This window comes from Carcharhinus amblyrhynchos, chromosome 20 (assembly GCF_965287045.1).
Source record: "Carcharhinus amblyrhynchos chromosome 20, sCarAmb.v2.hapA, whole genome shotgun sequence".
NCBI classification, from domain to species: domain Eukaryota; kingdom Metazoa; phylum Chordata; class Chondrichthyes; order Carcharhiniformes; family Carcharhinidae; genus Carcharhinus; species Carcharhinus amblyrhynchos.
This window is the reverse complement of record NC_137343.1, coordinates 23,576,939-23,593,070: the sequence shown is the minus strand read 5'-3', so window position 1 is coordinate 23,593,070 and position 16,132 is coordinate 23,576,939. Positions and strand designations below refer to the sequence as shown.

The following is a 16,132-nucleotide window of genomic DNA, read 5'->3' as shown; positions in this document are numbered from 1 at the left end:
GCAGACTAAAATCTGATTAACTATTTGGAACGTGGATGAAGCTTCATCTCAATTTCAACTTTGTGAGGGAACAGAAACTCAGAGATTGCCTAGCTTGAAGCTAGTGAGAGAATTTTCAATGGGTCCCCCAGTATCTTACTGCAACAGAAACAGATGAGCTGAATTAGTTTGCAAGTATTGAAAAGTAACAAGAACACGGGATTGAGGTCTCTACAGTGAAGCAAGAGAGAATGAGAGTTTTACCTCTGAAGATAGCTGAAGCTGAGTGAGAAGAATTCTATAGAGGACTGGAATATTTATGGCTTGTCCTTGCAGAAGTAACTGTCTTTAAGATTGATGTGCCTTATAAGGGAACTCTTGGGAGTAATAAGAAAGTAAACCTGAGTGCATAGCATACACAATTATGAACAATATCATTCGTAGTGTTTGTTTTTTAATTCAAAACAATTCACCAAAGTTTGTGGTTTGCAAAAAAAAAGTGGTACAGCTCTACTGATGTGTTTAGGTTTTAAGTGTTTACAGTTCCTAACCGAATCACAAAGTTTATGTTGAGACTCCTCCCATAGTCCCTTCAGTTCATATTAGCATTCCTCTCTTAACCTTTGTTACAAACAACCTACAACTAATTCCCTTCATGTAATGTGGGCTTATAAACAGATCTGTTCTTGAATTGTCAATTCTTTTAGAGCTGTTGGCCAGTTTTTGTTAAGACTTCCTGAGGGGCATGTATGTAAAAGCAGCTGCTGGAAACCTGAAATGATAAAAATTGCTGGAAATCCTCAGCAGATCTGGCAGCAATTATGGAAAGAAAAACAGGATAAATCTTTCAGGTGGATGATCTTTTAACATCACAGCGAGTAGTGTTTATCTGAGGAAATATGACAGTCTCAAAACATTAACTCATTGTCCCTCCGCTGATGCTGCTAGGCCTGCCATGTATTCCCAACATTTTCCATTTTTATTATTGGGAGATATTTATGTTAAGTAATGATTTCATCTGTGATATTTCATCTACTTTTTTTCATCCCTTCATGGGATATGGCGATCGCAGAAAGGAGAGCATTTGTTGCCTAACCCTAACTTCCCCTGAACTGAGTGGTTTGCCATTTCAGAGGGCAGTTAAAGTCAATTGTATGGTTGAGGGTCTGGAGTTACACCTATGCCCAATGCACAGTGGCAGCAATGTGTACCACCCACAATATGCATGGCAGGAACACGCTAAGGCTCCGTGGGCAGCACCTTCCAAACTCATGACCACTACCAACTAGGAGAAAGGCAACAGACACATGGGAACACTACCACCTGCAGGTTTCCTTCCAAGCCGCTCATCATTTTGACTTGGAAATATATCACCATTCCTTCACTGTTGCTGGCTCAAAAATTCTGGAACCCTATCCTGAGCAGCACTGTGGATGTACCTACAGCACACAGACTGCAACAGTTCAACAAGGCAGCCCAACCACAACTTCTCAATATCAATTAGGGGTGGGCAATAAATGCGGGCCTAGTCAGGGCACCCATGTTCCATGAATGAATATGAAAAAGTCAGCAGATTTCCTTTTCTAAATAGTTATACTGAGAGCTGCTTGAAAGTTGGTGTCTTTTCGCAGTTATTGGGCCACCTATAATTTGTTTTCCCCAGCAACAAAAAAATACAGTACGCCATTGCCTTTGCAAACTCAAATAATTCCTTGAAAAAAACACCTACTGGAAATGCTGAATTGCACAGGTGAGGCTGCTGAGGAGGCAGGGCGCCAGATGTCTGAGCATCTTCATCACACCTGGAGGCGCAGAGAGAGGAGGAAAACCAGTGTCTAGACTACTTGCTTTCCCCTCCCTGGCCGAAGCTGTAGCTCCTCCTCCCTGGTTGCACCTGCGGCTCCTCCTCCTCCTCCTCGGCCCCACCTGCGGCTCCTCTTCCCCGGCCGCACCTGCGGTTTCTGTGTCATTGCTGCGACTGCTCCTGGGCGCCGCGTGCCGGGGGGGCGGGGCCTCCGGTCCTCCTCCCCTCCCCCCGGCCCCCGGAAAGGCGCTCGGTGCGGGACGGTGAGGCTGAGAGGTCGCCATCGCAACGGCCCGTTCCTCCGGGGCTGTGCTGATCGCAGCAGTGGAGGCGGTTCATGGTGAGCGCTGCAATAACAACAGGAGGAGTGACAATAATAATAATCTAACCGGGCCAGTTCCTCGGAGCGAGCCAGTGAGGACAGGTAAAGGACATCAGGCAGCATCTCATCCAAGCACTCTCTCAGCAGCTGTGTAATGGGTTCTTCATGGTGTCCTGGATAGTGCTTTCATTTATAAAGGGTGCCTGCGTCTGTATAGGGTATTTTCATTTGTACAGGGTGCCTGGATCTGTACGGGGTATTTTCATTTGTATGGAGTGCTTGGATTGAAACAGCACAGAAGCAGGCCCTTGAGCTGTCCAAGCCTGCACTGCCCATGCTGCCTGACTTAATAAAAACCCCCTACCCTTCTGGGGACCATATCCTTTTATTCCTATCCATGTTTTTGTCCAGATGCCCCTTTTAAAAGTCACTACTGTATCCGCTTCCACTACCTCCCCCTGGCAGCAAGTTCCAAGCATCCACCACCCTCTGTGTAAAACAAAAAAAATCTGCTTCGTACCTTGCCCCTCGCATCTTAAACCCTTGTAATTGACTCTTGCACCCTGAGGAAAAGCTTCTGGGCTATAGCTTCTGTATAGGGTATTTTCATTTGTATCAGGTGCCTGGATTTGTATATCGCCCTCCCCCCATACTTGTTCAGGGTTGCACTTCTTTTGCTTTTACAGTGATTACATCCTTCTCTTCTGTGGCTAATCAATAGATGTGTGACCTGCCTGGTCCATCCTCAACGTTTGTGTGGAAGTGTAGCTGTAGTTTCTCTGAGTATCCACTGGCGTTTGCCAGTGATGGATCTCCCAAGCAAATGGGCTGACTCAGTAACTGTGATCTTCTAACCTTCAATCACTATTGAATGAATGAATGGCCAAAACATGTGAACTGTGCATGGCTAGTATTGTGGTGAGTTGCATGATATTATTACCAGTGGTCTTAAAAATGTATCTGCGGAATGGGAATCTTTCATGACTACACAGTGCAGAGTTGTTTTGGACTTTTAAGGCTAGAATAATGTTTTCTCAAGCACCATTGGGTAATGGAGAACTGTTTTATGTCTTAAAATCTCAAATAAGTAATCTAAGGGGGGAGGAGGGAGGTGGGGGTGGATATTCTGGAGCCTACAAGGGTGGGAAATGTGGAATGCCAAGTTTTGATTTCTTGACTAGAGGTAAAGTCGCTGCTGTGTTTGTGGCACGTTAAGCATTATGCTGGCTTATGATGGGTTCCTACTTGTAATATGGGGAGGCAATGGCTTAGTGGTATTATCGCTAGATTATTAATCCAGAAACTCAGCTAATGGTCTGGGGAACTGCATTTGAATCCCGCCACGACATTTTCAAGAAAATCCTACTTTCAAGATAAAGACTGGTGCTTGAGAATCTTGTGGCATTACTTCACAATAGTTTAAAGATGATATGCACCTATTGGTTTTGTTCACTTGTGTATAACGTTAACTGTATTCCTTATTTAATTCTATGGCACAAGGGAGGACAGCAGGAGAATGGTAGCTTGAGTGGAAGCTTGGAAGTGGTAAGGGTGAATCAATGGAGAGGGGTGGTATGAAGAGGGATTGGGATCATGGAGGATTGGAAGAGTGATCTGGTTGGGGGAAGAGGGCGTGAGAGCTGTTGGGTTGTGGAGGAGTGAAGTTGAAAGAGCCTGGCTCCCAGGTGTGGTGAGATATTTTTAAAAAAATAGGAGTATGAGTAGGACATTTTGCCCATTGAGTCTGCTCTGCCATCCGATAAGGTAATGGCTGATCTTTTGTGGCCTTACTTCCACTTTCCTGTCAGCTACCCCTCCCATAATACTTGACTCATATGAAAAATTTGAATATGTTCCTTGATTCAGCCTCCACTGCTCCCTCAGGAAGAGAATTCCAAACACTAATGGCCCTCTGAAAAGGTCCAATATCCACCAACTCCTCCTTCTTCTGTGATGACTGTCCAAGGATCTCCCAGACTATTTGCAATTTTGGTGCCATATTTAGTTCCCAGCCACATTTGTACTAAGACCACCTATTTCCACTTTGTAACATGGTCCCAGTGCACCTTGCCTCAGCTCTGCTGCTGAAACCATGGTACTACATAAAAACCATGCACTACATACAAATGCCTTTGAGATCTCTAGACTTGCCTGTTCCACTGCATTCTTGACCACCCAATTACATTCTATTCTCTATAAATGTGATGTCATCCAATGCTCTGCTGCCCATGTCCTTGCTTGTGTCAAGTCCCTTTCACCCATCATCCCTGCAGCTATGGTACAGTTCAAACATTGACTTATATTTTCAATGAGCGTCGGCTGACTAAACTTGACATTGGCCTTAAAGAATTCCATCTAGCCACTGAGAAGCCAATTGCTTGGCTCTGTGACACTGCACATGCTGAATAAATAAATCACTCCTGTGCGCTCTCTTCCACTACCGTCAAACAACACCCCGATTTTCAAACTCTCAGCTTTGTTTTTAAATCTCTCTATGGTCTCATCTTTTGCCATCTCTATAATTTCCTCCAACATCCCTCAGATATCTGCGCTCATCTATTTCTGTTTTTTTGTTGATTTCATGGCCATTCCTTCAGCTGTCAAGGCCTGAAGCTCTGAAATTCCTTCCTGAAGCCACTGTCTCTTTAACACACTTTCTTTTTCCAAGGTACTCCTTTGAAAAAAAAAATTCCTATCTGAACAAGCTTCTGCCCATCTGCCTTAATGTTTCCCTTTGTGGCTCAGTCTCAAATTGTGCTTTATAGTGTTTCTGTGATGCATCTTGTAATGTTTTATTATGTTATAGATGCTTTATAAACACAAGCTGTTGTTGAGATAAAAAGAGCCACTCACTGACTATTCTAATCCTGATTATTTAGAATACACAAAGAGAGAATTGAGGGTGGTGGGAGGTTATAGCTTAATAATAAAAAGCATCAGATTCTCAAAACAGGAGCTAGTGTGTAAGGTTTAACACAGGCACATTGGAAGTCTTCCAGCTTTGACTTTGTGGAATGGATAAATGGATCCAACTATCCGACAAGGCTGTCTAACAGAGAACGTGCGGAACATGGGTAGTGACATAATTCAGGGTTGCAGAAGCATCGCGTACCAAACCAGCAGGACCATACAACCACTGCCAGCTGTTCATGTGCCAGTGTTTGACCTCTGATCACCTTGCACCATAGTGTTTTTGCCATGTGTCATATCCTTGTTGATGTAACAGGTTACAGAACAAGTTACTCTTTGTTCATGTGTGCATCATCAGAATTTATATTCCAGAACGTACAAATGACTAAAGGGAAAGGTCTTAGAGATGATTTTGGTAGGAGGAGGGGGATGGGGACATTCAGTCAAGGTAAGAAAACGTGAGGTCTAAGGGATAGTGTCAATACTATCCTAATGTGTGTCCACTTTGAGGTATTGGTTGGTAGAGTCCTTTCACGGCTTTGAGTTCACCTACATAATTTCAATGATCCTACTTCATTTCAGTTACGCATGTTAAGAGTGATCTTGGACAATGCCTTTTACGACGCATAAAAGGGAGGGCCAGCTGAGCTTGCAAGTTCATCCATGTCCCTCAGAGTAATAACTACAACACTGGATATGAATATAAATGTTCAACAGAGTGAATGCAAAAACATAACATCAGAAAATAAATGTCCCTAAGTCCTCTGTAACCATTAATATGTGCCAACCATAAAGTGTGCCGATGTATTTTAGCCCTAAAATGATGATGCACACATGAACAAAGAGAAAACAATGCAGTGTGAAATATTTACAAGTGAAGTTTTAATTTGAAAACATCTTCACGCTCTCAAGTCTTATGTCAGTGCAAAGTAGTTGGTTGGAAAATTGTAGCCATGATGGACAGCCTCCCTGTTTGAGCAGGAGACTCTTTCTTCAGTTGCCTGCCCATAGATGCAGCATTGTCAACTGTTGGTGGCTTTCACCAATGAAAAGCTTCCTCAGCTGCCAAATCAATTGTGTTTGACAGGCACGTCGCTTTCACTTGAAATTTTAACTATAATCATGTGCGAGGACACAAACAGAGAAAGCTCAAGTATAGCACGCTGTCGGCAAAATCTGGTGGCAAATATAAGCACAAGAGAGATATTTCTCTTAGTGAGAAACTGCATGCAATAGTTTTGGTCATATTATCTGATGATGACAGGTGGATATGTATTGGAGAGGTGCAAACAACAACAACCAAGTTGTAAACAAGGACATTGAGGAGATTTGGTGGTGGAATGGAATCCCAACATTTTCATGCCCCTCTACTGTGGCTACATTCGTGGCTGGGTGTCCCTGGAGAGGGAGCATGCGATGCCCACAGGCGCAGTTGACGCCTTCTGCGCCTGTTGGGCAGCACAGGGGCTGGGGTGCATTATTGACCCTAATAATCACGTTTTAAGTTGACGTTTTTAAGTTCCCTTTGTACTTTGATTTTGTTCAGGCTGTTCCCCTTCCTTTTGGGGAGCTGCCCCTTTTACTTTGTCCTGATTTAAGTTGAGTTTGTTTATTTGGTTTGACCTTAAAAGAGGCCAGGGTCTTCACTGCACGGTATGAAGTGTAGAACTAACTTCCCCCTTTAACTATCTTTTAATTATTCTTTGTTTGTTCACTGTGTCAATACACACACAACATCTGTATTTTCATCGTTTCTGCATATTTTCTAAGCTCTATATATATATATTTTAACTTGATCTAAAGATTCACTCAGTTTAATCTTTTTCAAGAATAGAGAGGGAACTTGTTGGGCTGAATGGCCTGTTTCTATTCCATATGTTCTATGGAATAAACAGAAAGGAACAGTTTCAGAAAGAAAAATTGAAAACTGAAAATGTATGAAATGAATTAGGGTTTCCTTCTGTTTTCCATTCATCTTCTCTGCTTCACTTTGTCTGCTTCTTGATTCTCATGTAAATGTTTTGATAACAATTCAAAACTGTTTCAAAATAGAAACTTGCCTTCAGTGCTTTTTTTTAAAAAAAAATGTGGATACGCACATTTTTTTATTGATCTTCGTTCCCGGAAGTTTGTTTTGTGCTTCTACACCTTTTTATTCCTGATCACATTTATGTAGATGCTTTCCAGGAATCCTGGGGCTAATCTAACAATGTCATACTGCAGTATATAATTCATGGAGAGTCTTTGAATTTGGTGTTCTCCACCTCATTCTAGTGGAGCCATGCAGCACGGTGGCACATGGTAGCGCTGCTGCATCATAGTGCCAGGGACCCGGGTTCAATTCTGGCCTCGGGTCATTGTCTGTGTGGAGTTTGCACATTCTCCCTGTATCTGCATGGATTTCCACTGGGTGTTCCCACAGTCTGAAAGATGTGCTGGTTAGGTAATTGGCCATGCTAAATTAACCTTAGTGTCAGGGGCATTAGCAGGGTAAATACGGGGGGCGGGATTGTGGTCGGTGCAGACTCACTGGGCTCGTTCTTCAATGGAGGGATTCTTTGGGATTCTATGCACTTCTGGAGGATCGAGAGAATGGAGATTTTTAAAATATGATTCTTTACATTTGCAGCAGAGGGTGATCCTTAGCTCTCTCATAAGAACATAAGAAATAGGAGCAGGAGTAGGCCATCCAGCCCTTCGAGCCTGCCCCGCCATTCAATAAGATCATGGCTGATCTGTCGCTGCTCAGTTCCACTTTCCCGCCCTCTCCCCATAACCCTTAATCCCCTCTCCTATCAAAAACCCATCAACCCGCGTTTTAAAAATATTTAGCGAGGCAGCCTCCACCACTTCAACGGGCAGAGAATTCCAGAGATTCACCACCCTTTGAGTGAAGAAGTTCCTCCTCAACTCCGTTTTAAACCGCCCCCCCTTTTATCTTGAGGCTGTGCCCCCTAGTCCTATTGTCTTTTTTGAGCGGGAAGAGTCTTTCTACCTCTATCCTATCCATCCCATTCATCATCTTATACGTCTCAATGAGATCTCCTCTCATTCTTCTAAACTCTAACGAGTACAAGCCCAGTTTATTCAGCCTCTCCTCATAGCTCAACCCCCTCAACTCCGGTATCAGCCTAGTAAACCTCCTCTGCACTCCCTCCAAGGCCAAAATATCTTTGCGCAGGTGCGGCGCCCAAAAATGCACACAGTACTCCAGTTGCAGCCTCACCAATGCCCTATACAGCTGCAGCAAGACCTCCCTACTTTTATATTCAATCCCCTTCGCTATGAAGGCCAGCATCCCATTCGCCTTCCTGACCACCTGCTGCACCTGCAAGCTGGGTTTTTGCGACTCATGCACAAGGACCCCGAGGTCCCTCTGCACCGTCACCTGCTGCAGTTTTTCGCCTCGTAAGTAATAGTCCTTCCTACCATTTTTCCTACCAAAGTGGACCACCTCACACTTGCCAACATTAAATTCCATTTGCCATTTCCTGGCCCATTCGCCCAGCCTATCTAGATCCTTCTGCAGACTCTCCACACCCTCCGCACAATTTGCCGTTCCCCCAATCTTGGTGTCATCAGCAAATTTCGACACTCTACACTCGGTTCCCTCCTCCAGATCATCTATATAAATGGTGAAAAGCTGAGGCCCCAGCACCGACCCCTGGGGCACTCCACTAGTCACCATCCGCCAATCCGAATAGCACCCGTTGACCCCCACTCTCTGCCTCCTATTTGACAACCAATCCTCTATCCACGCTAACACCCTACCCCCAACTCCATGTCCCTCGACCTTCTGCAATAACCTCTCGTGAGGCACTTTGTCAAACGCTTTCTGAAAATCTAGAAAGACCACATCCACTGGCTCTCCTCTATCCACCGCCCTAGACACATCCTCATAGAACTCCAGTAAATTTGTCAGACACGACTTCCCTTTAATGAAACCGTGCTGCGTCTGCTCTATCAAGCAATTCCCTTCAAGATGCCTCGCAATTTCCTCCTTAATGACAGATTCTAACATTTTACCTACCACAGATGTTAAACTAACCGGCCTATAATTCCCCGCCTTTTGCCTGGCACCCTTCTTAAACAACGGCGTAACATTAGCCGTTTTCCAATCATCCGGCACTTCCCCGGAATCCAGCGACGTTTGGAAAATAATCACCAAGGCATCCACTATCACCTCCGCCATTTCTTTCAGAACCCTCGGATGCATTCCATCCGGTCCTGGGGACTTGTCCACAATCAGCCCCTCCAGTCTGTCGAGCACCGCCTTTCTAGTAACAGTAATGTCATTAAGACCCTCCAGTCCTACCACCTTTCTATCGCTAACACCCGGCAAATTATTCACGTCCTCCTCCGTGAAGACAGAAACAAAAAAGTTATTCAATACCTTAGCCATATCCCCATCCCCTACCACTAGGTCCCCTTTCTCATCCTCTAAAGGACCAACATTCACCCTAGCCAGCCTCTTCCTTTTTATATATTTATAAAAACTCTTGCTATCCTTTTTTATATTAAGCGCTAGCCCAGCTTCATAGTTTCTCCTACGCTTCCTTATCAACTTCTTTGTCAATCTTTGTTGACATTTAAACCTCTCCCAATCCTCTTCTCGCCCACTACTCTTAGCTACTCTAAATTCCTCAGCTTTTAGTTTAACACTTTCCTTCACCTCCTTTGTTATCTACGGCTTATTACCTCTCCTCCTACTATCCTTTCTCTTTTATACTCTCTCTTTCTCTTCAGTCAACTTTGAAACATGCACAAGGGTTTCATAATTCAGAGCTCAGAATTAAGTATTGGTTCCTCTAAATTGTGACATTATGCAATTATTTGTATATTGAAATGATCATAATTGTGCAGCCTTTTTGAGATGTATTACTTTAATTACCTATAACTATGTTATACACAAGAATAAAACCAAATGGCCCATGTAGCTTGCTCTACCATTCAGTACAATCATTGTTGATCTTGAGGTTCAATTCCATTTTCCCACATGCTCCCCATATCCTTGAATTCCCTGAGAGAACAAAAATCTGTCTACTCCAGCCTTAAATGCATTCAATGATGGAGCATTCACAATCCTTTGGGGTAGAGAATTCCAAAGATTCAGAATGAAGTAATATCTCTCCACCTCAGTCATAAATGCTTGGTGCTCTATCCTAAGACTGTGCTCCTATATTTTAGACTCTCCAACCAACAGAATCAATACCTGTGCCTACCCAACCAACCCCCCTCAAATTTTGTAGATCAATTTTATCTTGTATAAATCTGCAAACAGGGATGATGCATTTCAGAATGCTCTAAAAGACAATTCAAATATACAGTTTACATCAGTTATACCATTTTAGCGATACCTCATTATTAACTCAAAATTTTCTTGTGTGTTTGTTTGTGTTATGATCCCAATTGATGTTATAACTGGATGGGAAGATCCCAGTATGGAACCCTGGTTCAAAAGACCATAACTTTTATTTTTTTCTAGAAAACATGGAGGAATAGAATCACAAGATTACCAATTAGCCCTTAACAGCAATTAAAAAAAACATTTATTAAGCCTGAAAAGTTAGATAATAAAGTTCTTCACTCCCCCACCACTCCATCCACAAATGTACGCAGGTTTTAAAGATAACACCAGCTACACAATATATCTTCGCTATAATATTTTCAATAAACACAGTCCCTATAATCCAGCCGGCTAACTGTGGTCAGACAATATGCCACACTGAAGATGCCACTCAATCAATCTTCTGTAGATTTCTCCTCAAGATGATTGTCACGTGAGTGTTTCCAAACTCCATTCTCAAAAAGACACGCTTTAAAATCTTCTTTCAATTAATGCTTTCCATCAGCAGTTTTCATCAATGGTTTACCTCCAGGTTCTCCAATTATCCTTTCAAACAAGCATTTTTCTCATCTGTTTTAGCAAGGGGATCGGTTTGTGTTTTCAGACTCTTCATTATTCCTTTGGTCTTTTCCTCAAACTCAGATCCAGCCTCCAATTTATTCACAGTTGCTTCAACTAATGCTTGACAGGCTGCTGTAAGATATCACAAATCTTTGGCTTCTCACTAGCCAACTTCTTTTCGGCTCTGTCTGTGACTTCAATGAACAGTACTCTGTTCTAATTCCAGTTTCCTCTGTTACTTCAACTTCAGGGTCCTAGAAATATCTTTTAGTTTTCTAGTTCCTTTAACTCAGTGTTCCTTAGATTTCTGGCACCTTTTTCCTTACCTCTTGCTCCATTGTATGGCTTTTCTGCCAGCAGAGCCAAAAGAGAGATTTCCCCTCTCCCTGCGAAGCTCTTCCTACCCTGGCTTCCAATTAAAACAAAACTCAAAAAGATCTTTTACCTAAAAGTGGCCCCTTGTTGCTAAGCAACTGTCCATTCCATCTCCAATCTCCAATTTACTTTCCATGTTGTACTCTGCACCAAAGAAACACCAGTTGAACTGAAAACAAAACCCCCATCTATTAAGCACTTCGGTTGAGTGTGAATCTAACTAGAGGTGTATGCTTTCTTACACAAAAACAGTAAGACTTATATCTGCACCTTATTTCTAATATTTAGCAATGCAAATATAGATCACTTAGTCCTACCTCTATTTTCTGATATTTAGTATGAATGCAATTACAGATGAGTTTAAAAAATAGGCACGGAATGACCTGACCTTTAACATACATGATGTCCACGGTTTAGTGAATCACGACCTTTGCCTTATCTATTCTGATGGTTTACTATTGTCCAGTCATGCACTTATCGTGACCTCACCCTGATTGTTCATTCACTTCCTAGTCTGACCAAAGGTCACATGCCTTGCTGCATCCATTCTAATGTTTTTTGTTACTGCAAACAGTTTTAAAACTTCTACCAGCAATTTGTTCAAGTGTGGGTAATCCCTGGTTGCACCACTCAATGCACTTTTTTAAAAATATATTGTGCTTTTCTATCCTTACAACCAAAGCTTCACACTTCCTTACATTATACTCCATCTGACATCTTGTTGCCCACTCTGTCTATATCTATTTGAAGCTTTAATGCGCTCTCCCCGCAGCTTATCTTCCTACAAGCTTGGTATTATCAGCAAACTAAGCTATGAATTATGGTTACTTGTATTGTCATCACAATTTAGCAACTGCTGATTTTATAACATGGGAAATATGTATATTATAGATAAAGTACAGATATAAATAATGGGTGACTTCAGTTTACATGGAGAATAGATAAACCTAATTACCACCAAAGCTGTTGAAGATGAGATCCTGGAGTGTTTACGACATGTGTTTCTGGAGCAGTACGTTGAAGAACCAAATAGGGAGCAGGCTATTTTAGATTTAGTATTATGTACAAAGAATAAAGAAAATTACAGCTCAGGAACAGGCCCTTTGGCCATCCAAGCTTGCACCGACCATGCTGCCTCTATTTCTATCCTATTCCCTCTATTTCCATCCTATTCATTATTTGTCAAGACTCCCCTTAAAAGTCACTACTGTATCCGCTTCCACGACCTCCTCCAGCAATGAGTTCTAGGCACAAGGAGAAAGGCCAAATGAGTAACTTTGCTGTAAAGGAACCTTTAGAAAATAGTGGCCATAATATGATAGAATTTTACATTAAGATTGAAAGTTATGTAATTCATTTGAAATTAGGGTCTTAAATCTGAACAAAGGAAACTAGGAAATTATAAGGGGCCAGCTGGCTATGGTGGAAAGCACACTAAAGAAATTTGATGGTAGACAGGCGATGGCTAGTATTTTTTTAAAAAAGTATTACATTGCCTTGGAAGAATGTACTTTTTGTAGCTAACAAAAGAAGTTAAAGATTGCATTAGATCAAAGTGGTTTATAAGGTTGTCAGAGAAAATGATGAGCCTGAGGGTTGGGAGCAGTTTAGAATCCAACAAAAGTGGAGCAAGAAACTGATAAAGAAAGGGAACAGAGAATGTGAATGTAAGCTTTTGAGTAACATTAAGGCAGACTTTAAAAGATTCTTTAGGTATGTGAAAAGGAAAAGGTTAGGAGGACAAATGTGGATCCATTTCAGGCAGCAACAGGAGAATTTATAATGGAAAATAGGGAAATGACAGGGAAACGAAACAATTGCTTTATGCCTGTCTTTGGAGGAAGATGCAGAAAATCTCCCAATTAGTTGAGACGGGTTTATGAAAGGGAAATTATGTTTGACAAACTTTTGAGTTTTTAATGACTGTTATTTGTAACAGATGTAAAGGAGAATCAATGAATTTGGTACATTTAAGTTTTCAGAAGGCTTTTGATATGATCCCACATTGAGAAGTTAGTAAACAAAATCAGAGCACATTAAAGTTGGGGGGGAAGATACTGGTATGGCTTGAGAATTGTTCAAGAAAAGGAAAACAGAATATGAATAAACAGGTTATTCTCAATGGTTGGCAGTTAATAGTGGGGTAGCTCAAGGATCAGTACTGGGCAACAGCTGTTCACAATCTATACAAATGATTTGGATTTGGGGACCAAACATAATATTTCCAAATTTGCTGATGACACAAACTATGTGGGAATGTAAGTTGAGGCTTCAAGGGAACTTGGATAGGCTAAGCGAATGGGCAAATAACCAGCAGATAGAATATAATGTGAACAAGTAAAACGTTATCCACTTTGATAGGGAAAAAAAGCAGAATATTTCTCAAATGCTAAGAAATTGGGAAGTGTTTACATCCAAGGGATGTTGTGTTTCCTTCATGAATCACTAAAAGCTAGCATGCAGGGTGCACCAAGCAATTTGGATGGCAATGGTATTTTGGCCTTAATTGCAAGGGGATTTTAGTACAAGAGTAAAGATGCCTTTCTACAAGAAACTGATAAAGAAAGGGAACAAAGAATGTGAATATAAGCCTTTGAGTAACATTAAGGCAGACTTCAAAAGATTCTTTAGGTATGTGAAAAGGAAAAGGTTAATGAGGACAAATTTGGATCCATTTCAAGCAGAGAAAGGAGAATTTATAATGGAAAATAGGGAAATGACAGGGAAACAAAACAATTGCTTTATGCTTATCTTTGGAGGAAGGTGCAGAAAGTCTCCCAATTAGTTGAGACGAATTTATAAAAGGGAAATTATGTATAGAGACTTGGTGAGACCACACTTGGAATATTGTGTACGTTTTGGTTGTCTTATCATCCAAGGAAGGATATACTTGCTAAAGGGGGAGTGCAACAGAATTTCCCCAGACTAACCCCTCAGATGGCAGGATTGCTTTATGGGGAGAAGTATTGAGGAGACTAGGTCGATATTCTCTAGAAGAATGAGAGGTGGTCTCATTGAGATCCACTGAATTCTGACAGTACTTGATGGGGCAGATATGGATAGAATGTTTCCTCTCACTGGTGAATCTAGAACCAGAGGGCACAAACTCAGAATAAGGGGCAGGCTATTTAAGAATGAGATCAGAAGAAATATCTTCACTTAGGGGGTGGTGAATCTTTGGAATTCCCTACCCTAGAAGGCGGTGAAAGCTCAATCAAGACCGAAATTGCTTGGTTTATGGATACTAATGACACAAAGGGATATGGGGATGCCAAAGGAAAGTAGCATTGACGTGGATGATCAGACATGATAGACCACAAGTAGGAATGTGAGTAGACCATTGGCCCCTTGAATCTGCTCTGCCATTCAATAACATCATGACTAATCTACCTCAGAATCACTTTCCCGCCCTCTGCCTTAATCCTTTATTCCCTTACTATACAAAGATTTGTCAATCTTTGTTATGAATTCATTCAATGACTTGAATCATTGTTATGTGAAAGTGTTTTAGCAATGTTGCCTCAACATTATAGCTGAATACTGAATTCACCTCCCAGAAAATTTGTTCTGAAGCTGCAGCTTCAGTCAAAAATCATTCATTTGAAAATAAATTATGAGAAATATAATTGCCAATGCCAAAGATAATTGGTTTAATATTTTAAATTATGATCCATCCCATCCCATATTTGTTTATTCATTATTCAAGTCATGTAATGATGATTTCAGCCTATACGTGTTCTGCTGGCACTCCATAGCGCTGGGGGAACATTGCACTGCCAGAAGCACCATCTGTCGAGTTAAACTTTAAATGGAGACCCTATCAAGTGGATGCAAATGATTCCATTATACTTGGTATTCTTCAAAGTGTGGCAAACAGTGAGGATGCTACCAATTGATTGTTAATCTATAGCCTGTTGCAAAATCCTGAGACAATTTACCAGAATGATTGCAGGGATGAGAGAATCTGTTAAAGCTACAAATTTAGTTAGGATGGAGAAGGTGGGTTGTTCTCGTTGGAGCAAACGATAGATTTGACAGAGGCACACAAGATTATGATAGGTTTAAATAAGATAGACGAAGAAAAACAACAGTTTAGCTGATAATGTAATGACTAGGGGCACAAATTTAAGATTGTGGATAAGAGATGCAGGGAAGATGTGAGGAAAAGCTTTTTTTATGCTGAGGATGGTAATGACATTAAATCTGCTCCATATAAGGGTGGTGGAAACAGATGATCAATGATTCCAAAAGGAAATTGGATGGGCACTTCAGCAAAATAAACTTGCAGGGTTACGGGGATAGAGTGGAGGAATAGGATTGTTCTACAGTGAGCTGCCATGGACCCGATGGCCGAATAGCTTCCTTTCTTAATGACTCTATGGGTGGCATTCTACGACCTCGCTCGGACGAGATCAACGGAGAATTCCATTCTGCGAGCCTCACCTGCCCCGATTACAATTCTGGGGTGGGCGAGGTGGTAAAATTCCAGCCAATTACTTGTTCAAAGAAGAACAAGAAACTTCTTGATGTTCTGGCCAATATTTATCCCTCAACTAAAATCATTAAAATTCTTGTCATTATCACATCGCTGTTTGTGAGACCATATTGTGTTCTAATTGGCTTCCTACTTTATAATCGTGGGTACTTCAAAAGGTACTTGCTTGAATGTCCTTAGGAATGCTTGAGGCTGTCAAAGGTGCTATACAATTTCAAGTTTCTCCATTTTATTTCTCTGGATTCCAGAGTAATAGATGAATATTTATTTATGTAATAAATCATAGGTGTGTGCAAATTGGGCCCTTTGGGTCTCTTGTGTATATAAGAACAAAAGATT

The 16,132-nt window shown here is 41.6% G+C and overlaps 1 protein-coding gene across 2 annotated transcripts in view; it reads left to right on the top strand.

Moving 5' to 3' along the window:
* Positions 1-1,966: 1,966 nt before the first annotated feature.
* The window catches only part of LOC145355826 (ABC transporter B family member 1-like), a 178,973-nt gene continuing 164,807 nt past the window's right edge, over positions 1,967-16,132 (top strand). Inside the window, exons 1-2 of one of the 2 annotated variants that reach the window (XM_080208228.1) lie at positions 1,967-2,207; positions 2,792-3,023. In XM_080208228.1, the coding sequence (XP_080064354.1) occupies positions 2,985-3,023 (39 nt within the window). In that variant the 5' untranslated portion in view covers positions 1,967-2,207; positions 2,792-2,984. The remainder of the gene's footprint in view (positions 2,208-2,791; positions 3,024-16,132) is intronic. The other variant, XM_080208229.1, reaches the window with a different exon arrangement.